The 25,358-nt window shown below is 38.0% G+C and overlaps 1 protein-coding gene and 2 pseudogenes across 3 annotated transcripts; 2 read left to right on the plus strand and 1 right to left on the minus strand.

Moving 5' to 3' along the window:
• Positions 1-2,176: 2,176 nt before the first annotated feature.
• Positions 2,177-4,029, plus strand: LOC306646165 (olfactory receptor 7E178-like). The gene has a single exon (XM_079114618.1). It carries the CDS (start codon positions 2,359-2,361, stop codon positions 3,187-3,189), a length of 831 nt encoding a protein of 276 aa, XP_078970744.1. The 5' UTR covers positions 2,177-2,358; the 3' UTR covers positions 3,190-4,029.
• Positions 4,030-10,846: 6,817 nt separating this feature from the next.
• LOC306646118 (olfactory receptor 7D4-like) lies at positions 10,847-15,726 on the minus strand (annotated as a pseudogene). The gene is made up of 2 exons (XR_013766913.1): positions 15,415-15,726; positions 10,847-14,295 (listed from the first exon to the last, which is right to left on the minus strand). The product of XR_013766913.1 is annotated as an olfactory receptor 7D4-like (transcript).
• Positions 15,727-18,874: 3,148 nt separating this feature from the next.
• Positions 18,875-20,909, plus strand: LOC306646106 (olfactory receptor 7D4-like; annotated as a pseudogene). The gene is made up of 2 exons (XR_013766914.1): positions 18,875-18,929; positions 19,702-20,909. The product of XR_013766914.1 is annotated as an olfactory receptor 7D4-like (transcript).
• The last annotated feature ends 4,449 nt before the right edge of the window (positions 20,910-25,358 follow it).

Here is a 25,358-nt window from a genome sequence, read left to right on the forward strand (position 1 = left end):
TTCTATTGGAGAAAAATGGAAATGTTTTTCCTATAAAAATAAAATTTCTTTAGGGAACATCAAAGAGAGAACATTACTAGACAGACAGCAAGGTCAATTTGATGGTATATCTTAAGATTAAGAAGATGTAAGTTTATTAACTGATTTTTTATTGGGACACAAATATAGGTGATTCACAGTAATATTGTATGCGCATTATTGTGAAAATCAAACAATAATCCTATCAATATACTACATAGAAACTTTCGCTTGTATGAAATGGAGAGAGGTACAAGAATTTTGAAAGAATTCTCATACTAATAGATGTACAAATTAAATGCAGTTTATCCTTCAATACATCAGATGAAAACATTCAAGTAGATGTGTGTGCTTCACAGAATCTTAAAGTCACATGTTAATATAAATTAGTACATCGTGGGGGCAATAGGCATTTTGCCCCAAACTAAATAGATGACCTTTAGGTATGTTCCAATTCTTCAGAAAACTGGTAAAGATACATAAATCAACAATGGCAGGGAGCAATAAAGGGAAATTATACCCACCAAATTCCAGGGTACAGGTGTGCAGGAGAATGGAATCATGCAGAGATAATGAGAACTCAAATATCATAGGCAGGAATTAAGATTTCTATCAAACGTTAGTTCTGATGCAAAGATCATCAGATTTTAATATAGGTGGTAAATATTATTCACAGTAGTAATAGTTAATATTCATGGATCATACTCTAAGTGCCAAAAACTATTCTAAGTATTCTGATATAAAAAAAACGCCAGCAATATCTTCAAGCTCTGATGCTGCCCAACTTGATTTTGGCTTGATTCAGGTAATTGGAATATACATATTATATATATATATATATGAAATATATATATTAATTACTGATACTGAGAATCACCAGTTATTTTGTTTAGAAAATTTTTTTAAAAAACTTTCTTACAACAACCATAGGAGGTGGGCAATTGTTATTCCCATTTTATAGATGATGAAACAGCCTGTTGCATTTACTGTCCATCTTATTCTTTAATCTTTCGCATTTTCCCAGTTAAATCTTAGTGAGATGTGACAATGTAATAAACCCAAGTTTCTTCACATAGCTAAAGGAAGGGAAATTGCAATCCATGCTTCAGGAGAGAGTGATGTGAAGGTCAATTAAGAAGGTCAGGACTCAAATGTGAGCCTTGGGCCTTTTCTTGGTGCTGAATTCCTAAATTATGAACGTGATAGATAATGATCAGAAAAACAGTGAAGCAGTATGAGCAGGCTAAGTGGAATAAAGAGTCAAGAAAAAGAAAAAGGCAGAGGGCTCCCTTATATACCATTTTTTAAACTGATATTGTGTGAAGTTAAACTTTCAAAAAAAATTAGTTCTAGATGGACACAATATGTTTATTTATAATTTATATATATTTATGTGATGCTGAGGATGGAACTCAGTGCCTCACATGTGAGGCAAGACAGCCCTAGCCCTGACGTTAAACTTTTTGAAGACATTTCTTATCAATATATTTTTTTAATAATTGAAAGGTAACTCATGTGCTAATGTCAGATTTGTTGTCACTCACACCATTGATGATATGCATTCAACCAAATTTGATTTATAAAAATTTGAAATCTGGCAAATATAAGGATATTTGTTTTATATTACATGATTTTTAAAGGACAAAGTTAAATCCACAAAGGAAAGAAGAGAGATGATCAAAGAATGATGAAACTCATAGAAGATAATGAACCCACAAAAATGTCTTCTGAGTGTCAACCATTAACTTTTCTGTACTTATCAGATAATACAATTCTTGCACAGTGTTTTAAATCTTGTGAAGTCAAAGGATTTTGTTTCAAGGCCTTAGTACAAAATAAGGCACTCTCTCTCTGCACTGCTTCTTAATGTCCTTTTATGACAATAAATGTTTTACGATGAAGAAGGTTATTACTTATTCTATTGTTTTTCCTAAAGGAGTTGGCTATATTTTATTGTGATCATACAATGTTCTCTTTAATTCGTCTTATTTTTCAACAAGGTCAGTAGAATATCTTGAAAGTTGGTATGGAGAGAAACAGGAGAATAACAGAAAGCAGTAATGGAAAAGTCTAGAAAGATTGGGTTTTTCACAACTGAGAAGTATTGTTGATGGTCTGTGGACCTTGAGTGTGACTACTTTACATATGAATACTTGAATTGGAAGCCTTTAGAATGTAGATGCCCATTTATGTATTTTATTTCTCCCATTCTCTCTTGTTTTTCAAAAGTTGTCCTAGAATATTGAACTACAAAACATAACACGTTTCTCAGAATTCCATCTCCTGGGACTCTCAGAGGACCCAGACCTGACACCCATCCTCTTTGGACTGTTCCTGACCATGTACCTGGTCACGGTGCTTGGGAACCTGCTCATCATCCTGGCTGTCAGCTCTGACTACCACCTCCACACCCCCATGTACTTCTTCCTCTCCAGCCTGTCCCTGGCTGACATTGGTTTCATCTCCACCACAGTCCCAAAGATGATTGTGAACCTCTTAAATCACAGCAGAGTCATGTCCTATGGGGGTTACCTGAAACAGATGTCTGTTTTCATCATTTTTGGATGCATGGATGATCTGCTGCTGACCATGATGGCCTATGACCGCTTTGTGGCCATCTGTCACCCCTTGCACTACTCAGTCATCATGAACCCTCACCTGTGTGGCTTCCTACTTTTGCTGTCTCTTTTAATTAGCCTTTTGGTCTCCCAGCTGCAAAATTTGAATGTCTTAAACTTTTTGTACTTCAAGGATATAGAAATTTCCAATTTCTTCTGTGATCCTTCTCAACTCCTTAATCTTACCTGTTCTGAAACTTTCTCCAGTACCATTGTTAAGTGCTTTGTTTTTGCCATATTTGGTTTTATTCCCATTTCAGGGATCTTTTTCTCTTATTACAAAATTATTTCCTCTATTCTGAGAATCTCATCCTCAAGTGGGAAGTACAAAGCCTTCTCCACCTGTGGGTCTCACCTGGCAGTTGTCTGTGTATTTTATGGAACTGGCCTTGGAGTGTACCTGGGCTCAGCTGTGTCACATTCTCCCAGAACAGGTGCAGTGGCCTCAGTGATGTATACGGTAGTCACACCCATGCTGAACCCCTTCATCTACAGCTTACAGAATAAGGACTTAAAAAACTCCCTGAGGAGGCTGTGCAGCAGATTGTTCTGATCACAGGATCTGTGGCATCCAGCTGTAGGGTGTGTTGAAAAAATGAAGCAAAATTAAACATGTAGTCTGGTCAAGTCTGCTTCCTTAGTAACATAGTTTGTGTAGTTTAATGCCTTTAATTTCTCATCTTGTTTCATGGTGAAATGGTGTTAGTATCTGAGCATTGGGGAGGGAGAAATGGGGAGCTGTTAAAAAGAATAAAAATAACTCAGCCTGGGAACATAAAAAATTTCTGAAGAAAGATGTTGGTGATAATTGCAGAACAATGTGAAAGTAATTAATGTCACTAAGCTGTGAACTTGACAACAGTGAAAATGTAAGTTATTAAAATTTAAATCGTACAATAATAACAATGGAAATATAAAATAAATGATTCTTCAAATAAATGAACAGAGTGAATAACACAAATGAGTTTCCTGTTCCATAGAGGTAAAGCTCAGAAACATTTGTGCACATACATTTCCTCCTCTTGCTCCTACTTTTGCTAAGTCCCTATATATTGGAATTATATAGATCAAATTGGCTCCTTATGAGCTCTGTGTATTGAACCTCCCAGGTCATCATTGTCAATAAACGCCTGTTTCTCCAGTGCTTCAAATGAAGGTCTCAGGTCCAGTAGAATCCAATAGGACAAACATGCATTTTGGTAGCCAGATGGAAGAATATGCCAAATTTCACTTATGAGGATTGTGGGTTTATATATGTGGGTAAACACATGTATGTGGTAGTAGACATCTCTGTCAATGTTTGGTGTCCTCACCCACTGGGTCTACTTCCCATACACTATCACCCAGAATAGCAGGAAATATGTCCCTTTAGACTGTTTTCTAAGTACTCCAAAAGGTTGAAAGTGAAAATGTTGATGAAAGTGTTGATGGTGATGAAGAGGAGGATGGTACCTATCATATCTCAAGTCCTTATTGAGAAATTACTGAGTGCTGGGCTCTGTGCTATGAGTTCTCCTTAGATTGTTTGAATTCATCTGCAAAGTCTTCCACATGATATAAGTGCCACAGTAATTTAATTTAAGGAACACAAAGGAGCCCAGCATTTCTAGGTAACTTGTGTTAGGTGTATAGGTTGAATAGGCTTAACCCATGTTTGAACTGAGCTGTCTGAGTAGAGACAGAGGACATCTGGATGGACAGTCCTGGCAGGTTGTCTCCTTCATCACCCATCCATCCATTTCACTTTCCTGTCACACCAGGATGGGACCTGTTAGTCACTGTGCACTTCCCTTGGGAGTTTCTGGCAGATTGCAAAGTCGAACAGTGGGCCATATATACTGTCCCAATTCAGGAAGAATGACTAAGATCAGGGACAATTTCACTTGAAGAGCATGCACACCATCATGCAGCACAGACTTCTCAACTTCCTCCACTCATCTCTACCTCAGTCCGAAAGATGATTGTGAACATTGTGAGTATATAAAGGTTAATTGGGGTCCAGCTACCAGGGTTAAGGGGAAAGCTAGTAAAGAGGCAAGCACACAGAATGGTGAAGAACAAGAAGTGACTTCCATGGGAAAGCAGTCTAGCTTTATTATCTCATCCAGGGTCATATCAAGTTACCTCGGTTATATAGAACAGTTGACTTTGTGCATGTGCAGGTCACATAACTTGTTTGCTTCTCGGAGTCCACTACTGCCAAAGGTTATTATAATAAGATGATGTCTCCAGGCCTCAGAGACAGAGTAGTTGCAGAGCATTTCTAAATCATTCAAACAGAGCACGTTTTGTACTGAGGAGTTTGCTCAACTCACAGGACTTTCGCTCTTCTGTACATTGACTGACCTGAAATTCCTACAACTCCCCCTTTTGGTTTTGTATGGCCTTTTGAATAGACATGACTTGTCTTCTGTTTAAGGACAGTGGAAGGAGAAAGCCAGGCAAACATTGGCAGAAACAAGCACATCATAATAAAGCAAGTATCAGTAAACATCCTCCAATGAAAGCTGTTGACCCATATATAATTTGGTAACCGTGAGGTTAACCAATCTAATGATTCTCAACCTCCATCATCTTGTGTACCTTTTTTACAATGTCTTTAGGATTATCCAATTCTCTTTGAATGGGGTTACTATTTTCAGTTAAATTGAAACAACACATATTATTAAATTCTTGGCATCCCTTATAATGTAGCAACAGCAAATAATCAATAAAAGCCCTATTATCAAGAATTTCTGGTAGGTACAGGAACACCACCAACATGGTTACCATAACATAGGAATAACACAATAATAGTCAGCATAGTTGTGAAATTTTGGATAAGTTTGGAAAACAGAGCTGTAATAAAATTTTCTGAGGTACACTCTAAACCTATCTGGGCTAGCAGTTGTTGCGCCAATGCTATTACACCCTTTCTGTCCCCCCAAGTCACTAGATGATTAGAAGACTGAGGATCTTTTAGGTCTCTTGTTCTTGCTGGAGGTTCCTTCTTTGAATCAGGGTCCTCTTTATCCAGGATCAAATGGAATTTAGGAATCAGATTGTGAAGTCCTCAATGGCAGCTCATGATGATTGACAGGTCTCACACACCTGGAAGTAATCCAGACAGGACCTGTAGGAGTATAACAGCAGTATATCCCTTCTCCCAGGTAATTAAAGGTGTAGGGTCCTGCCAAGCAGGATTCGGTGGGACTTGGTATTTTACATAGATCTTTGGTAGTGGTTCCTTAGGGGTACAGTGTCTGTCCAAGGCAGAGAATCAGCTACGTGCATTACCGTCATACTGTATATTAAGAGCATTTATTGTGAAAAAGGCAATATTGCAAGCATTATTAACATGAGTAAGGCTAGGTTCCCTTTTGTGTTGTTGTTTTTAAAGGCGTATTTCAAGTGTGTGAAGTGCATGTTCAACTAAGGCCTGTCCAGTAGGATTGTGAGAAATTCCATGGGTTAGAATTATATCCCATTGATTAAAAAACTGAGCAAAGGCACTAGAAGTATAAACAGGGGCATTGTCAGTTTTTCAATGATGAGATTTACCCATGGTGGCAATGCAAAGGGGCACATGAGAGATACAGAGAGAGAGACCTTCTCTGTACCATGTGCAATGGCCCATATAGGGCCTGAGGACGTATCTATGGTAACATGTAAGAAGGAATGGGGTGGAGGGGAGGAAAGTGAGTCACATCCATCTGCCAAAGGGCATTAGAGTATCAACCTTGAGGGTTTACAGTTTCCCAAATAGGGGAAGGAAGGGCGTGCAATGAGAGCAGTTATTAATGATGAAATGGGCCTGTTGAGAGGACATAGGAAAGTTTTTCATTAAGGAATGAGCATTTTGATGAAAACATGATGTGACTCCACGGCATCTGAAACAAGAGGATAAAGTGATTTTATAGGAGCATGAGTTCAAGCATTTCCTTCAGTGAGCAGTCCAGGAATCTTAGTGTGGTTGTGTACGTGAGCAAGAAATACTGGAGTCATATGATCTTGTAAAAGAGATTGGAGAGCTATAAACAGGGATAGCAGATTAGAATCCAAATGAAGTTACAGTATTGCAGAGGAAATAGGAGGCATCAGTTTGGCTATATTCTGAGAATCTGTGATGATGTTTAAGGCAGGGGGAGACATATGAAGAGCCAAAATCATCACAACTAATTCTGCTCACTGAGGAGAATTATCTGTGTAATTATCAGTCCATTTTTTTTAAATCAGTGAATATAGATACCATACCCTGCCATACCCCATTGTTCTCCTCTGTCAGTATAGACAGTAATCCTGGTGGAAAGTGGAATGGAGGAGATTATAGAACAATTAGCATGAGAGACTTGACACAACGAGGAAAGGCATTCATCCGGAGGTGCGTGGAAGGCAATAAGAGGTTAAAAAATCAGTTACGACAGCTTGATAATATGAAGAAAAGTGTAAATACTGTCAATGTAAAGTCTTCCATAAGTAAGATAATGTACATGAATATCTGTACCTTTAAGAGATAAAATATGATCACAACCATCTGAGAGCAATTGAGCATACATATCAGCATAAGGAAGAACATTTCTTCCTGAAAATCGAGGAGAACATAACCGCTGTATTATACAAAGTTTTGATTATGAATGGCAACAACTGCAGCAAAGGCACAAGGCTTTCCCAGAAAGATTCTTAGAGATAAAGGAACATTGAGTGTTGGGATTCTATCTATAAGAACTGTAGATAATGTCTCATTAACATGATGAAGAGCTGTAGTCAGTGCAGGAATTAACTGGAAAAACTGGTGAGATTATGTTGTTTTTTTAACAGCTGAAGAAAAGGCGACAACATATCAGAAAAGAAATACATAGTCAAGCCCAATTCAAATGTCCTAAAAATTGCTGTAAATGATCGAAGGAAAATTTAGAAGGAAGAGTCAGTTTTGGAATATGAGGAATGGAATAACATTGGAGTATCTTATGTCCTAATTAGTTAATAGGGAGTTGTCATTGAATTTTTTCTGAGACCACATGGAGGCCAGAATGTAATATAATCTGTTGTAATTTAGTTAAAGTATCTTCTGTAAGTATTGGCCCAGTAATCAAAATATCATCCATATAATGATAACCAAGAACATGTGGGAATAATTTTCAGAAAGTCTGAAGAGCCTTATCTACAAAATTTTGACATAATTTAGGGCTATTTAACATATCTTGAGGAAGAACATTCCCCTGATATCTATCAGCAGGCTGATGATGATTGAAAACAAGAACTATGAAAGCAAATTTTTCTCGATCATCAGGAAAGAAAGGAATAGTAAAGAAAACAATCCGTTAAGTCTATTACATATAAGAAAAAATCTTGAGGGATTAAATTAGGGTTAGGCAATCCACACTAAATTGGACCCATATGGTGTATACATTTATTAATTGCTCTTAAATCTTTAATAATCTCCATTTGCCTGATTTCTTCATTATGATAAAAATGTGTGTATTCCATGAACTGGTAGAAGGTTTAATATGTCCCAATTGTAACTGTTCTTCACTGAGGGCCTCTGTGGCTGCCAACTTCTCCTTAGACAATGGCCACTGTTCTACCCAGACAGGAGTGGTGACCTTCCATTTTAATAGTAAGGTGGTCAATTCCACAGAGGGCCCATAAAAAAAGTGACTCCATAGACATTTGTAATTTGTATAAGATGTCTCTGCCCCATGTAGGAAAGGGAATTGCTGTAATGTGTGTTTGAATGTGAGGAATAACTTGTTGTGGGTTGGAAAGGGGAGAGCATCGCTTATCATTTCCTCCAATGCCCCAAGCCAGGGTGGCCCTTTGTAAGGGTCATGCACGAGGCTACAGTGAGACAGGTATACCTGTAACAACAGCACAGTGTCCAATGACCCTGTGATTGACAGTCCATTTAAACAAAGGATTAATTTTTATCTATTTTCAGTAATAGGTTAACATGCTCCTGTAATAGTGAAGCCAAATCCTGCATTCCCTCTTTCATTTAGGGTTTGTTGGGCAGATATAAGGAATAACAATTAATTGAGCTACATAGGATCCTTTGGGGAGATTTAAGGGCATGTGAGACCAAACTTTAATGTATATTATACCAGTATAACCCTATACGTATCAGTGATAACTCTGATTATTACATCAAAGGATTTAGTTTCAAATGTTCATTCCCAGAATATATAAGTAACTTGATATTACAAACTATGTGACCTTAAGAGTGATAGAAAACATGCTTAAATTTCACATATACAGTGTTTTGATAATAAAATCATGCAGTTGAAAGACTGTTTCAGAAAATATAATAAAATGTACTGATCAGAACAGTATTTAGTCCATATTGATGGATAAAGGAAAGCTAATGGATTATCCAATACATGGACTTTCCAATCTGAATTTGATTTTCATCATTAGCTGGAAATTATTAGCTGAGTGAATTGGAACAAAGTTTTGAACTCTTGGAACATCAAATTCTTTGTTTTTAGTGGTACTTAGCTGAAGGAACTCAAGGATGAAGCAGATAATGTACACACCTGGTAGGGAAATAGTGAACACAAATATCATCAACTATACTAATGCTGATGATTGACCTCCAGTAGTACCTTATCCTGAATGACTGACAGACCATTGTGCTTTTATGTTTACACAATGATTCCTTCTTTAGATCAACAGTAGGTAATTGAAATCATTATTTTTGTACCCAAAAGTTAACTCAGTAAGAGCAAAGATTAGCATATCTGTTATCTAACTATCTATACATGCAAGAACCCTACTGGTTCCTCTCCTCTGGAGAACTTTGAATAATACAGATGGTGAAAAATTTTTCTAACAATATGCAAAACAGAGATGAGTCTATCTCTGCCATTACTCTGTTAGGCTTCCAGTCTTTGGAAAGAGTCCTGCTTCCCTTTTTCACTGGGTCCATATTTAATGTGCCTTGAAGAAATCATTTACTGTTTTACGAGAAAAGGTAGAGACAATCTGACATCCATACATCCAGTAACTTCTTTTCCTTACCAGAAGTCAAAACCAAATAAAGAGATCTCTAAGCACTTGTCAGAGATAAAATATAAGGTTTGTTTGTGTTTTATCAGGACTGTTAAAGAATCTAGATTTCTGAATATTTGCAAGATACAGAATCATGAAATGAGGATTGAGATTGCAAAAGTTCTACAAATAATTAATTGTAAAATGTGAGGGCAGAAATTTATGTACATCAAAGTGTCTGAAGTCAGGGTCTTTTTTCTTCCATGAAGAACACGGGGCGGGGGGGCGAATTAAGAAGAGCACAAACCAAATGACTCATTTACTGCACAAACATAGCTCTCTTAGTTTCATTCAGCATGTTCTTTAAACTACATCATGGGGGGGATCCTAGAGTCTGATCCAAATTATTCACTTTGAAATAACTGTTATTTAATATTGAAATTTGCTACCATCAAAATGTATTAAAAGTTCTTTATATCAAGCATTTCCCCAACTAATCCAGCTCTGAACTCCTGCTACTTGATTTCATGTTCCTGATAAATTTGATTTCAAAATTTTTTCATGCACAGATAAACAGCATCCTCTCTTACATATCCAACTCAATGTTACATGAGTTCAGGTTAAAATATGTCCTCAGTGACACATTGATAACTAAATATGTCACCGTGAGCCATGAGGGCCTCAGGGGTAGAACGGGGGAGGTTTCCAAGATCATAATTTCCATGCAGTCTATTTTATCAACTTTGAAAATGGCAGTATAAATGTAGACCTTATTAACAAATTCACTAGGTGAGAACACAGGTGCAGTCTACAGGCTTGCATTCCGCAGTGAGAGGAGCACCTTCTCAATGTGTCCAAATCAGAAGCCACTGGTTGTACTTGCTGTGACTGGGAACAGAACGACTTCAGCTCATTGTGATGTGTGAGGCTCTGTGGCTGGAAGAGAACCAGAGTGGATGTTTTTGACTTCAGGTCCAGAAGCAGCATAATGGAGTGGGTAGACATATCCAGTATAGAGGGGAGGCAGGTGTGCCAATCTGCTAGGTGTTCTATAGGGAAATTGACTGAGAGGCTACTGGCTTGGTGGTTGGGGGACCATGCTGGGAAGCAGAGGTACGTGTCCACCATCTTTGGGTGCTTAGGGACCAATGTCTTAATGGGCTAGGTCTGGCTCTTTTTGGCTCTCCTACCTACTTGCTGGTACCAAAGGAATTCACCTGCTATTTTTGAAATTCCCCGTGTGTTCCTGAGGAAAGGAACTGAGAGAGGCCTCTTTCCATCATTCTGAAAGGACCTAAATCCTCCTTGTGACCAGGTGAGTTGGGTCAAAAACAGATCTTCTCCAGGTGTGCCATGAGATGGCTGCAACTCCAGCCAACCCCTTAATTCTATCCTTGTTGTGGAATATTTGAAGGGAGTAGAAAGTCAACAATGACATTATCAAGAATTGAACTTTATGTTATACCAACACATATCACTTTGGAAAAAAAAAAAAGAAACTAGAATTGGATTGTTATTTATATTGTCAAAAACATAAATCACCAGTGCATAACACCCCAAACCACAGGAAAGTAAGATGAAGAATAAAATAGGATGCCCTTTTGAGACCAAAAATATCTGAATTGCACAAATGGAAATTGCATCAGATTCTTTTTATAGATTGTATAATTCTCCCTTATTTACACAATTTAGGAAAACATTTTTAGAAATAAAAAACACAGGTTGGTTTCTTTAAATTATAGCAAAAAATCAAAGAATTTTGAATGTATTCACTACAAAGCAGTGATAAAGGTATGATAAGCTTACCCTGATTTGAACATTACCCAATACATATGTGTATCAAAATATCACATGGTGACCCATAAATATGTAGAATCTTTTGTGTCAGTTTTAAAGAGTGAAATTTTATATTACCATCTCTGAAACTTCATAGTGAAAATGCAGAGTATAGTCAAGCTTCCTGTAAAGAGGAAACCTTGAGTATAAAATGATTATTTTCTTTTTTCTTCTACTCCTATGAATGTAAATAAATTATATTATGCTATTAAAAGGTACGGGTTGAGCAAGATACAGTGGTGCATATGCATAATTCTAACTACTCATGAGGCTGAGGCAGGAGGATTATAATTTGAGATCACTCTGAGAAACTTAGTGAGACTCTGTCTCAAAAATGAAAAGTAAGAGGATTTGGAGATGTATCTCATTGGTAGGCACTTTCCTAACAGGTTCAAGGTCCTTGGTCCTGTCCAAAGTAACACACACACAATACAGACTAGCTGAATGAATAAAACAGAAAGATATAAGCTGGTTGAAAGGGCAACCCTCTTCCAAAACCCAAGAGACTCATCTTACTAGTAAAGTCAGGAGAGATAGATCTGGGTGTGGTGACACATGCCTGTAATCCCAAGGACTTGGCAGACTGAAGCTGGAGGATTGCAAGTTCAAAGCCAGCCTCAGCAACTTAGTGAGGCCCTAAACAATTTAGGGAGACCCTGTCTAAAAATAAAAAATAAAAAGAGCTGGGGATGTGGTTAGGTGGTTAAGTGCCTCTGGATTCATCTCCAGAGAAGTCACAAGAGATTGAAAAGGAAGGGAAAGAAATAGTTTATTCCACACAGGTAGAGGCCAATAGCACACAGGACAAATTATGCTCATAGCAGAAAAACTATGCTGTCAGAGAAAAGTCTTTAAGCCAAAAATTGTTAGAAGAAACAAGGAAGTTCATTCTATGATGATGGAAGAATCAACTCAGCAAATGATCAAAGATTTATAAATAGAAATATATCAAAAGCAGGATCACCCATACATAAAAGGCATATATTAGATACAGAGAGAGATAGACTCCATTATACTAATAACATATTTTAGCATATGAGGAAAATAGATGCCACACTTTCATCAATGGACAGATCATCCAGACAAAAGATCAGCACAGAAACTTGAAGATTAAAATGTGGTATAGAACAAAGGCACCTTGCAGACATTTATAGATCACTTTGTCCAAGAGCAACAGAATTCACATTCTTCTCCATGGCAGGGGAAATGGTCTTCAGAATAGGTGGTCTCTTAGGCCACAAAATAAGATTCAGAATATTTAAAAAATAGAAATCATATTTATTCTCTCACCACAGCGGAATAACATTGATGTCTATCAATAAGAAAAATGACACAAATACATAAAAATGCATACAGCAAAAATGTTCTTACAAAATTGGGATGGACTCATGTCCCAGGTTATTGTGGAGCCTGACCTCATGGTCTTCCTTCCAGAAACTGAACATGAAAAAATACCTCATATAAATATTTTTGGGATTCAATAAATTTCTGCATGTAGAAAGAGAAACAGAATCCTGAGATGGTGAGCACTTTGACCTTAATGCCACTCCTTCTTGGGAAAACAAGAAAGAAGCAAATCAAGGTGAAGAACATGAACAATCAAACAATAAATTGATAGAACAACATGTCAGCACATAATGTAGGTGTTTAAATCATGCTGGAAATCAAAGGACTGTCTGCAAGAATACATACCAAACTTGAAACTTTAAGGACCACTTATAGGGAAGAAACGTTCAAAAGGAACTACAGAGGCAGTTTTTGAGAAGAAAAAAAAAATACAAAAATATGTGTAAGAAAAGTCATAGGTACTTTGAGGATATCGGTAATTAAGCATGTCAAATAGTGGAGAAAAAGAGCCAGGATATTGATATTCACATTCACCTTAAGGGTACACACTATCCTTCAAGAACAAGAGGCTGCTCTGCTGAGGAGTCTCCACAGGGCCCCCTTCACATCCTTGTTCCTCAGGCTGTAGATGAAGGGATTCAGCATGGGGGTGACCACAGTGTACATCACTGAAGCAATTGTGCTTCCCTGTGGAGAATGGACCACAGCAGAACTGAGGTAAACCCCAAGTGCTGTTCCATAGAACAAGGAGACCACACAGAGGTGGGACCCACAGGTGGAAAATGCTTTATACTTGCTCAGAGAGGAGGACATCCTTATTAAGGTGGAGACGATCTGAGAGTAGGAGTAGAGGATCCCAGTGACAGGAAACACAATCACCAGGGCAGTTGAAACCTACATAACGATGATGCCAATGAGGGCATCAGAGCTGGCCACCTTGAAAAGCTGAGCCACCTCACAGAAGAAATGAGGGATTTCAGTGCCAATGGAGAAGGTCAGTTGCTTCAGCAGTAGAATATGAGTCAGGGAGAAACATAACATGATGATCCAACACATCAAAACCAGGAGGACACAGTGCCGGGGATTCATGATGACTGTGTATTTTAGAGGGTAGCAGATGGCCACAAACCGGTCATATGCCATGACGGTCAGTAGCATATCATCCATTCCAACAAAAATCCTGAAGAAATATACTTGAGTGAGGCATTCTAAGTAGGAAATCTCTTTGCTATGTGCATGAATGTTCACCAGCATCTTTGGGATTATGGTAGATGTGAAGCAGATGTCAATCAAGGACAGATTGGAGAGGAAGAAGTACATGGGGGTGTGGAGGTGGGAGTCAGAGGTGACAGCCAGGATGATGAGAAGGTTCCCAAGCACTGTGACCAGGTACATGGACAGGAACAGTCCAAAGAGGATGGGCTGCAGTTCTGGGTCCTCTGACAGGCCCAGGAGGAGGAATTGGGATAGAACTGTGTGGTTTTCCACTTCCATGTAGCTGGTGTATCTGCTGGAAGAGGTGTAAAAGTAAGGTGGCTGCCTAGCCAACTTGCACCTTGGCTAGTTACCACTTAACCATCTCACCCCTTGGAAGGAAGCCCCTTTATTGAATTCTCAGTATAACAATGGTTCACTCAGCCGAGGGGCAAGCCATGTCCCTTTATGCATTTTTAGTTACAGAAAATTTTGGGATGCAATTTGAGATAATCATACAAGAATGGATTATAATTTCCACTTCAGTCCCCAGTACTTCCCCTTCATCTCCCAGCCTCTCCAACCCCATTGCTCTTCCTCTTCTCTCCTGGTCTTCCTTCTATTGATTTATATATTTTTTAAAAATTTGTAATTTGTGCTTTATAGGTATACAAGGCAGGGAAATTCCCTGTAGTACATTTGTATATGTGGAGAGAATAATTTGGTCAATTTCATTGTACATTTCTTCCCCTCCCCTGTCCCTCCTTCCACTCATCTGCTCCACTGATCACCCTTCTATTTTCATAGAATTTCCCCTCCCCCCTTTCCCTTTTAAATGTGTGTGATTGTTTACACTTCCTTTCATGTAGCAGAAATTTCTTCTCTTTGTATGTTGTAAACACTTTTACTGGAATTGTGCCATTTGAAATTATGGGCATAAATTAATTTTTTATTTGATTTGACCTTTCCAAAATAGTTGAAATTTCTTGTCCTTTCCTTGATAATCTCCATGCTTCTCTACATTGGTGATTAAATGTGGATGTTTTATACAAACTACCCTGACACTTCATAGTGATGTAACAGTTAATTCTTAGTGTGGTGAATATTTCCTTTCAAAAATGTGGTTATTATGTTCATAATATCTCTTATTATAATCATTATCACTCTAATACTCTTTATTATAATTATTTTGGATTTCCATCTCTCCCAAAGACAGTCTAGAGTTAAGATATAAAAATTGGGTTTTTGAGTCAGACAGATGAGATGATGCAATTGTTCTGTGGTTCCCATTTTACTATGGGCATTTCATAAATGTGAGCTTCTCTTCTTAAAGTCTCAGTGAATCTTTACTCTCTTGCACTGATCAACATCCCCTCAACTGTGACAGCTACCATGGATGGAATTCTGATCATTAAAAACACAGCAGGTTTATTACCTCTTTTAACTGCCATACAGCATTTCTAAATACTGAAGACCTTTATGTTTCCTTCTTCCAGAGAATATCTTTGGTGAGTTCTGCCACGATGAGGAAAGACATTGTGGACTGCATAGATAAGAGGAAGAAAAAGCACACTTCAGTTAAAACCATAAAGAAGACACAGAGAGGAGTCTGTGTCTGTGGTCTGCAGTGGGTGGGTACTGTGTAAAATCAGCAGATGGTGGCAAAAATATGTTTAAAGAAATTGATTTAAACTATTCAAGAATTAGAATTGTCCTATAAATATTAAAATGCAAATTAAAGATTTAAAAAAAATTTTTTTTACATTCTGCAGGATAAAAAATTAAAAGTGTCAGTATTTGAAGGCCTAAAATTTATCAATTAGTTCAAGACAGAAAATCCTTGTTGAGGAACAATTTGGTCTGTGAAGATGGGTAGGAGGGTCTTCTCTGAAGTAGTAAAGCCAGCCTGAGAGAAGGACGGGTCATTGCTAATCAGAGGAGGTAAGGGTCACGAAATAACCCAGGCTGAAAGAATCAGAAAGTGTGGTTGTGAGCTTGGTAAAGGATGGGATTAGCATAGGATCAACCAGAGTGATGGGGAGCAGAGGACCAGCTAGGAGGGATGGAGTGTATGAGGCCCATGGTCAGATTAGAAGATCAGGAGAGTAGAGGAAAGGGAAAGCAGGAGGAGGGGTTGAAATGGAGCAAATTGCATTCCATGCATGATTAGGTCAAAATGAAACCCACTATCATGTAAAACTACAGTGCACTAATAAAAACATTAAAATATATGTATGTACTTAGTGTATCATTAAATGGAAATAAAGATGTAAAAGTGGTTCTAGTGCATAAAAAGAGTTAAATAAAATGTGCTTCTATCTGTTAAAAAATAACACATGATGATAAGGTAATACCAATTCTAAGAATGAAAGCTTTCTTAACCTAAGGATGTTTGTTGACATAAATCATGATGAAAATAGGTGAATATAAATTGAATTCATGATCAAATTAGAAAAGATGAATTTGAGACTAGACAACAGCCATTTATGCGATTAGCTTCCAGGGATGGAGCTACTGGTCAACAAAGACACCAAATACATTTTCCTAACAGTACAGAGTGGTTGTTCTCAAATCACAGTCAACAGGTGTTCTTATATGAAAACACTAGAGTGTGTTTGTGTTAAATTCATGATCGTGCCTAGACAGTCCCCTCTAACTTAAATCATTTCATATTTCTCTGAGCATTTAGAGGAATTGACACATGAAAAGAGGAATTGGACTGATTATAAAATGCCCTAAATAATGACTTTACTGGTAGATGTTGTGACCCTAAAGTGAAATGACAACTACAATAATATAAACTAACAAAAGTTCTCAGTAGGTCAAATCTGTCAATAAAAAATAGTTGCAAAATACAATAGAAAATTTCAACCAATTTTGAACAAAGTGCACAAAACCTTCTGCATAATAGGTCCTCAGTGAGAAACCATCCAATAAAGACTTAGATGCAGGAAGTCTGACAAGAGCCTGGAATTCATAGGAAAGCATGGTGACAAGTTTGGGACTCACCAGAATATAATTCTCATTGGAAAGAGGGTCTGTAATCCAAAGAGTATGAGGAGGAAACAGAATAACTGGAAGAAACAATGGAAATTAAAGTTCTTCCAAAGTACAGGAACTCACTGCATTGACAACATAAATAAGAGACTCCCCAGTGTCATTTGCTAGAGGCAAAGCCCAGTACCCATGTTCTCTCCTGTTTTCTTTCTGATTCCACAAGACTCAGTGGAACACAGTGACTCTCTCGATGACTATCACTTAGGCTTTCTCCATGATCTGTCCCCAGGAAGACCACATGGGTTTCTATGAGGGCTAAGGTCACAGAATTTACATTTGAGGGAAATGGACACATTTATAGTTTCTGGCACCTCAAAGTTTCAATTCTCAGAGCTCCTCATTAATCACTGCATTGTCTTTCTGTCCTCCCAAAAATGCAGCTCCTTTGAGGTACATTAGGCAGAGTGGAAATTGTTCAGTGAATTTTGTGTCTATGGAGGTAACATGGAGTGACACCAATTTATTTCCTTTGAGGAAAAAGTGTTTGGTTTGATTTCAGAGTCACTAGGCTTACTCTAAGCAATGTTAATTTCTACAAGGAACCAATCCCAGGAGTAGTATTTCTGTGCTCTACCTCCTTAGAACACATAGGGACTTTAAGGATCATTTGGTATTCACATTATTCAAATTGTCAGATAAAATTGTATGTACTTATTGTGTATGTGAAGCTCACTTATTTCTTCAGTCTGTGAAGGGGGATCCCTGTCCCTTTAAGAAACTCAGTGCCCACCCAGACATGCATTTCCCTGCTCTTGTTCTGATTCCTTCTTTCAGAGCTTCTCTCTAATAAGAGTTGTTTCCTGGAGATTCTACAACTCTTCCCCACTCTTCCTATAAGCCATTGGCTCCTGTCACGTTTCCTATATGCAATTGTTTATTCAACAAGCGCACTTCAAAATCTGTTACACATTAGATATTGTAAATTTTGTTCCACTTTTTATTTTATTTTTCTGTTATATACCCTAACTACTTTTAATGACAATTTTGACTTACAGATAGCTCTTATTATTTCTATATTCTTGCAGGAATCATCTCACCTTAATGTACCCAAATGGCATCTACCCACATTGTAATTACATTTTTTAAAATTTTTTATTGGTGAAGAAGATTGTACATTATACTAGGATTCATTGTTACATTTCCACACATGCACAAAACATAATTTGATCAGTTCTATTCTTCCCTTTCCCTCAGCTCCTCCATCCCTCTCACCCCCTTTATATACCCTAGTGTTCTCATTTCTGTTTCTATGAGATCTTTTCCCAACTTTTCTCTCTGGCTTCCACATATAGAGACAACATACGACCTTTGGATTTTTTAACACAATGCTCTCCCATATGTCCATTCTCCTGCAAATGACATAGGTATTTCTGATGATCAACACTCAGTTCAGTTGCCTTTCTCATACTATCAGTTCCTTAAAATATACTTCCTCTCTGAGCCCACACATTCCTATTTCAAAGAAGACTCTTCTATTCACTTTCCACCATAAATGGATTCTCAGTGCTGTCTTTATTTACTCCCATTCTGCTGACCATATTTTTGTTATGGAAATGGTGAAAGTTATCAACACTTACATATATCCTGAATATTTTAGATAGTTTGGGATAGAGAAACCTTGAATAATTGAAATCTAGGTAATCAACTATATTCTGCCATTTAACTAAGCTTTTAACACAATACATACCACTCCACTGTGTGCACACAGGAGCACACACGGTCACACATTCCTTGCAAGTATTTTAATGGATGTGTGTTTGTTTTTTCCACTTATCTGTGTAGTCCCCATGTTTTTCCTCTTCTTGGAAGAATTCACCATGCAGGCATCATTGACTGAAGGAAGGAGCCAGAGGATCTTCATTAACTAGAAATGCTCTATGGAGCTCAAAAGAGGTAAGAAACCTGTTGTATTTGTAGTGGTCACAACTCTGGCCTTGTGGGCTGCCACAGGTTAAGAAGGATATTTATCGATAGATGACAACCATGCAGACACACTTATTGTGATGTACAAAGTGAAAGCTCACATTTATGACATGCCTTTTGTATGTCCCAGGAATTGTAGCAGAAAAGCTACAATCCTCATCTCATTGAAATTACCTTCTTCAACTATACAGTGAACATTCTCAATCCCTAGTGGGAAGGTGAGGTAATTTCAGCTAAGAGAGTTTAAATAATTTTCTCAAGGTCACACACATAATAAGCAGGTAGACCAAAACTCCATTCCAGGTTGTTGGATTCAAGAAGCCAATATCTAAATCACAACTCTTATGTATCTTGTGAGAAGATTCATATCCAAATAATTTATCCTAGATTTTATAGGAGGATTTTGATAATAATCAGTAATAATTATTTAAGTCACAACTATGACTTATTAAAATTCTATTGTACATATAGACACTTAAAAATTCCACAATCAAGGAAGTAAAGACATTCATATTTTTTTAAAAGATTATAAAAAAATCCTCTGAGAACTAACGCACATTCCTAGAAAATGTCAAGTCATGGAATAAAAGTGGACCTGAAAGTCCATGTTCAATAGGTGGGTGGGGCTTAGAGAATGAGTAGTGTGGGTGTTCACCCAAGAGTCATACTGTAACTGGTAACTACCTCAGTTGCCCCTGGGCTGGTCTTTGAAAGTTACTTCCCCACACCTTTTACCCAAAAGATATACTAGATACATGGGAGCAGAGAACCACACAGCCATATCACAATTCCTCCTCCTAGGACTCTCAAAGGATCCAGATCTACAATCCATCCTCTTTGGCCTATTCCTGTCCATGTACCTGGTCACAGTGGTTGGGAACCTGCTCATTCTCCTGGCGGTCAGCTCTGACTCCCACCTCCACAGCCCCATGTACTTCTTCCTCTCCAACCTGTCCTTTGTAGACATGTGTTTCACTTCTACCACCACCCCCAAGATGTTGGTGAATATCCATTCACAGAGCAAAAATATCTCCTACACAGAACGCCTCTCTCAAGTGTATTTTTATTATTTTTCTTGGAGTATATAATTTCCTACTGACCATGATAGCCTTTGACTGCTTTGTGGCCATCTTTCACCCCTTGAACAATACAGTCATCATGAATCCCCGGCTCTGTGTCCTCCTGGTTCTGATGTGCTGGCTCATCATGTTCTGGATCTCCCTGATTCATATTCTGCTGCTGAATCAATTGACCTTCTCCATAGCACTGAAATTCCTCATTTCTTCTGTGAACTGGCTCAGCTTCTCAAGGTGGCTGGCTCTGATGCCCTTATCAATAACATCTTTACCTATGTGGCTTGTGCCCTGCTTTGTGTGATTCCTATGACAGGGACCTTCTTCTCTTACTCTCAGATTGCCTCCTCATTAATGAGGATGTCCTCCATTAAGAGCATGTATAAAGCATTTTCCACCTGTGGCTCCCACCTCTGTATGGTCTCCTTGTTCTATGGAAAAGGACTTGGGGTTTATCTCAGTTCTTCTGTGACCCATTCTTCCCAGAGTAGCTCTATTGCCTCAGTGATGTACACTGTGGTCACCCCCATGCTGAATCCCTTCATCTACAGCCTGAGGAACAAGGATGTGAAGGGGGCACTAGAGAGACTCCTCAGAAGAGCAGTTTCTTGTCCTTGATGGATCACTGACCTCAGAACTTGGATCCTCAGCACTAAAGTGATGTTGTGTGCCCCTATGTCAAATGATGTGAATTTCAGTGTCCTCCCTAAAACACATACTGCATTTTCCCATCCCCAAAAGTTGGAAAGACTTTTGTGTGTATGATATTTTACTTGTTTCTCTTCAACAACCCCCTTTTACATATTTCCTCTGTATGCATGGTCCTTAACTTTCCATGTTTTGGTCAGGTTTCTTATAAGTATTTCTTATATTTATCATTTCTTGTGCTCTAGGAGTCTTGTTAAGGAAATCTTATCCTAAGCCAACAGGATGAAGGTTTGGGTCGACTTTCTTCACACACACTTCAGATAGAGCACTAATCTCCAAAATTTATTAAGAACTTAAAAAACTTTACATTAAAAATACAAAGAAACCAATTAATAAATGGGCTAAGGAACTGGGCAGACACTTCACTGAAGAAGATATACAGGTGATCAACAAACACATGAAAATGTTGTTCAACATCTCTAGTCATTACAGAAGTGCAAATCAAAACTACCCTAAGATTTCATCTCACTCCAATTAGATTGGCAATCATCAAGAATAGAGGCATTATTATGTATCAGCAAGGATGTGGGGGAAAATGTACACTCATTCATTGCTGGTGGGACTGTAAATTGGTTCAACCACTGTGAAAAGCAGTATGGAGATTTCTCAGAAAATTTGGAATGGAACTACCATTTGACCCAGTTGTCCCACTACTTGGTTTATATCCAAAGTACTTAAAATCAACATACTAGAATGATGCAGCCACATCAATGTTTATAGCACCTCAATTCACAATAGCTAGATTGTGGAACCAACTTAGATGCCTTCAACAGATGAATGGTAAAGATATTGTGTATGCATACACAATTGAATATTATTCAGCCACAAAGAAGGCTGAAATTATGGCATTTGCAGGTAAATGGATGGAGTGGGAGAATATCATGCTGAGTGACATAAGCCAATCCCCCAAAACCAAAAACCAATTGTTTCTTTGATAAATGGATGATGATACATAAGGGGGGCAGGGTTAAGGGAAGAAAGGAGGAACTTTGGATTGTGTAGAGGGAATTGAGGGGTGGGCAGGAAGCTTGGGGAAGGAACGATAATGGAATGAGATAGACATCATTACCCTATGTACATGTACAATTACACAAACAGTGTGACTCTACATTGTGTGCAACCAGTGAAATGAAAAGTTATACTCCATTTGTGTACAATGAATCAAAAAACAAATAAATAATGAAACATAGCAGAAGCATTGAAAGAAGACACAGAGAAAAATGGAAATGTATAAACATGCAAAAATATGTGTACAAGCTTACAGTTCAATTTATGGTTAATTGATTTTGACAATTTGATATTAACACACAGTGGGAAAGGATCATATCTTCAGTCAGTTGTGCTAGATAAATTGGAGATCCACTTCAGAAGAGGTAAATTAGACCTTTTTGTCACACTATGGACACACACACACACACACACACACACACATCAAGATGAATAAAAGACATATGAAAATTTTATAGTACTAAAAAGATTCATAGGAAAAACCTACATGATGCATTTGGACAATGATTATTTTACGTAAGCACACATTTTGACAGTAGAAGCAAAAATATGAAGTGAGACTGCATCCCCCTGAACATTTCCACAGAGTAAAAGAGTCAACACACAGAGTGAGGACACAGTCTCCAGAATGGGAGAATGTATTTGGACATCATACAAATTATACTCAGATAAGAGAGAAACAGAGAAAATATGTGGAAGCCAAACAACCAATAATAAGAAAACAAACATCTTCTTTAAAAGTGGACCAAGGACCTGAACAGACAATCCTTAGAAGAAGAGATACACGCACACAGGAGAGTCTGGTCAGTTCCATCCTATGGTTCCTCCCTTTTCCAGTTCCTCCCACTGAATTTTACACTTCTGTATATCTATAAAGCACTAAATTTAAATAAAACACTAAATAAATAAAATGAAAAACAATAGAACAGAGGACAGGAAACAGAGGTAATAATGAGAGGAGGGAAAGGAGAAGTACTGAGGACTGAAGTGGAGCAGATTAGAGTTCATGCTTGTATAAGTGTCCATCTATGTATTCTTAAATAGGTAAATAAAACATGCTCCATGTGTGGACAGACAGATAGACAGACAGACACACAGAGGAGGGTAGTCAGGCATAATAAAAAAGGAAATCCTGTCATTCACAAGAAGATGGATGAACCTGGAGAATATTATATTAGGTGAGATAAAACAGGGACAGGAAGATCACTACTCACTCATGGAATTTTAGAAACTTGATCTCAATAAAAACCCAGAGCAGCCAGGGGTGGTACTAGAGCAATATTGGTCAGAGGAGAAAAAAATACAGTTAGCTAGGGAGAAACAGTTCAAGAGAAGTCCTCCGTAGTTTGGTAACTATAGCTAGTGATATGTCGTGTTCTTGAAAAATTGAAGTGAATATTAAATGACTCACCACAAAAATGACACAAATATGAGGTTACACACATGTTAATCTCCTAGATTTAACTGTCTTTTGGTGCATAATGCTTCTAAACATAAGGTCATACACAATCAACACAATTCTGTCCATTACAAATTATTTAATATCCTCTGTTAGATTATGTAGAGGGAAATGAGAGGGAGGAGGGTGGGGGGTATGAAAAATAATGGTATGAGACAGACATCATGACCCTATGTACACATATGGTTACATGAATGATATGAACCTACATCATGTGCAACCATAGAAATGAAAAGATGTACCCCATTTGTGTACAATGAACCAAAATGCAGTCTGTAAAAATAAAAAAGGCTAAGCAATGAAGTATTCTCTTTGATTTAAAAATTCTTAAATCTGAAAAACAACAAAAATAACTATAAAAGAAAGGATGGAATTCTTTTCCATCAATAACATTGGGGTGGACACCTATGATTCATTAAATCTCCAAAGACCCTTTAAGGGAGATGTCATAGGAAGCTCCTAGGATTGTGTCCTTACAGCAAGCAATACTTTATTACAGGAAACCTTGTGACTTTTACACCTGACTGAAAAAAAGTGAGTTTTCCTTTGGAGGAATCCTCTCTCTACTGACTGGGGGCATAGATAAACACAAACCTGACTGTAAATTTTCCATTCTGCTCTCTCTGACATACTCCAAGGGAGCAGAATTATTTGGAAATGAAAAGACAGTGGAACAATCTGCTTAATTAGGAGCTCTGAGAATTCAGCACTTGAGAGGACAGAAACTTTAAACATGCTCCTGTTGCCATTCTCCTGTGATTCTGGGATGCAACCTTCTTGAAAACCCACGTGGGCTTCCCAGGGACAGAAGGCAGAGAAGAGAAAGCATCAGCCTTAGTCTCCAGCAGGTGCATTCCAGTGAGGCTCCTGAGCAGGAAGAGGACACGGGAGGACCTGCATCCTGGGCTCTGCCTCCAAAATCAGGACACTGGCAATGTCCTGGACTCACATGTTCTTTGAAGCTGTGGTCCCTGCACCCTAAAGGAACTTTAGTTTTCATTGAGACCTCTGTTCCCAGCTCCTATTCTGTGTCCTCCTCTCCCTTTGGATTCCAGAATCTGTCACCAGTCAGTTATTTCCTGGAGACTCTCCAACTGTTCTCCATGCTTTCCTATGTTAGATTTGCTGCACCCAGGTATTCATTTATTTATTTATGTATTCTTAATGTCTCATTATTATTAATAGTTCTTCTGAGTTATGCATAACAGGATTCATTTTGATGTAATTATGAAGCATTGAATGTAATTTGCTCTAGTTCAGTCCCCAGTATTGGTCCTCTCCCTTCCCTCCTCCCTTCCTATACTCCATAAATCTTCTGCTATTAACTTTAATTTTCTATTTTATTTCTTTCTTTATTTATCTTCAGTGTCGTCTTGTGGATACTCAGATGTTGAGACTCACTGTGGTATTCATGTACGTACAAGGGAAAGTTCTGTCAGATTCCTTCCTCTGTCCTCCCTTCTCCCATCCCTTCTCCCTCCCCTCAGTCCACTTCATCTGGTCCAACCATCTTTGCTGTATTTTGATGGATCTCCTTGTTTTCCCTTTCACTCTCTTCTTTCCCCTTATTTTGGACTAGCTTCCACCTATCAGGGAAAACATTCACCCTTACGGAAGATCTGTTTATTCAGGTACTGTTTATTTCACGATCTATGGAAACTTTCTGTTCTGTTCCCTTACTAGTTTTGCAAGCAGATTTGACTTACTGGTAGCTCTTATTCCTTGACAGTTCTTATGTCATGATGCTTATTGTTGATTGTCCACAATCACATCCACCAATAATGCAGTTATTTCTGGTACTTAACAATCAGTCCAGCTTCCTTCTCTTATGTTACCCTTCTCTTTAAAAGTTCATGAAAGTGTCAAATGATTGAAACTGCAGGAGACTGTTTTGTTGTGTTTGTGCATTTAACCTAATACTTCGGTGTTTTTAATATGAACTCTTCTGTGGACTGTGCTTTGAAAAACAACCATTCTCTTTTGGGTGAGGAAATTTGGCATGGTTTCTTTCTTTACTGGTGGTCTCTGCCCTGGCTGCTCCCCACAACAATGTCTGCTAAATATTCTCCAATGCATTTTCATCCTGTGCCTAGGATTAGGATTCATATTCATTGACCTACTTTATGATGAATTCTGTCAACTAATAACATA

The sequence above is a fragment of the Sciurus vulgaris genome, assembly GCF_902686455.1.
Source record: "Sciurus vulgaris genome assembly, chromosome: 16".
NCBI classification, from domain to species: domain Eukaryota; kingdom Metazoa; phylum Chordata; class Mammalia; order Rodentia; family Sciuridae; genus Sciurus; species Sciurus vulgaris.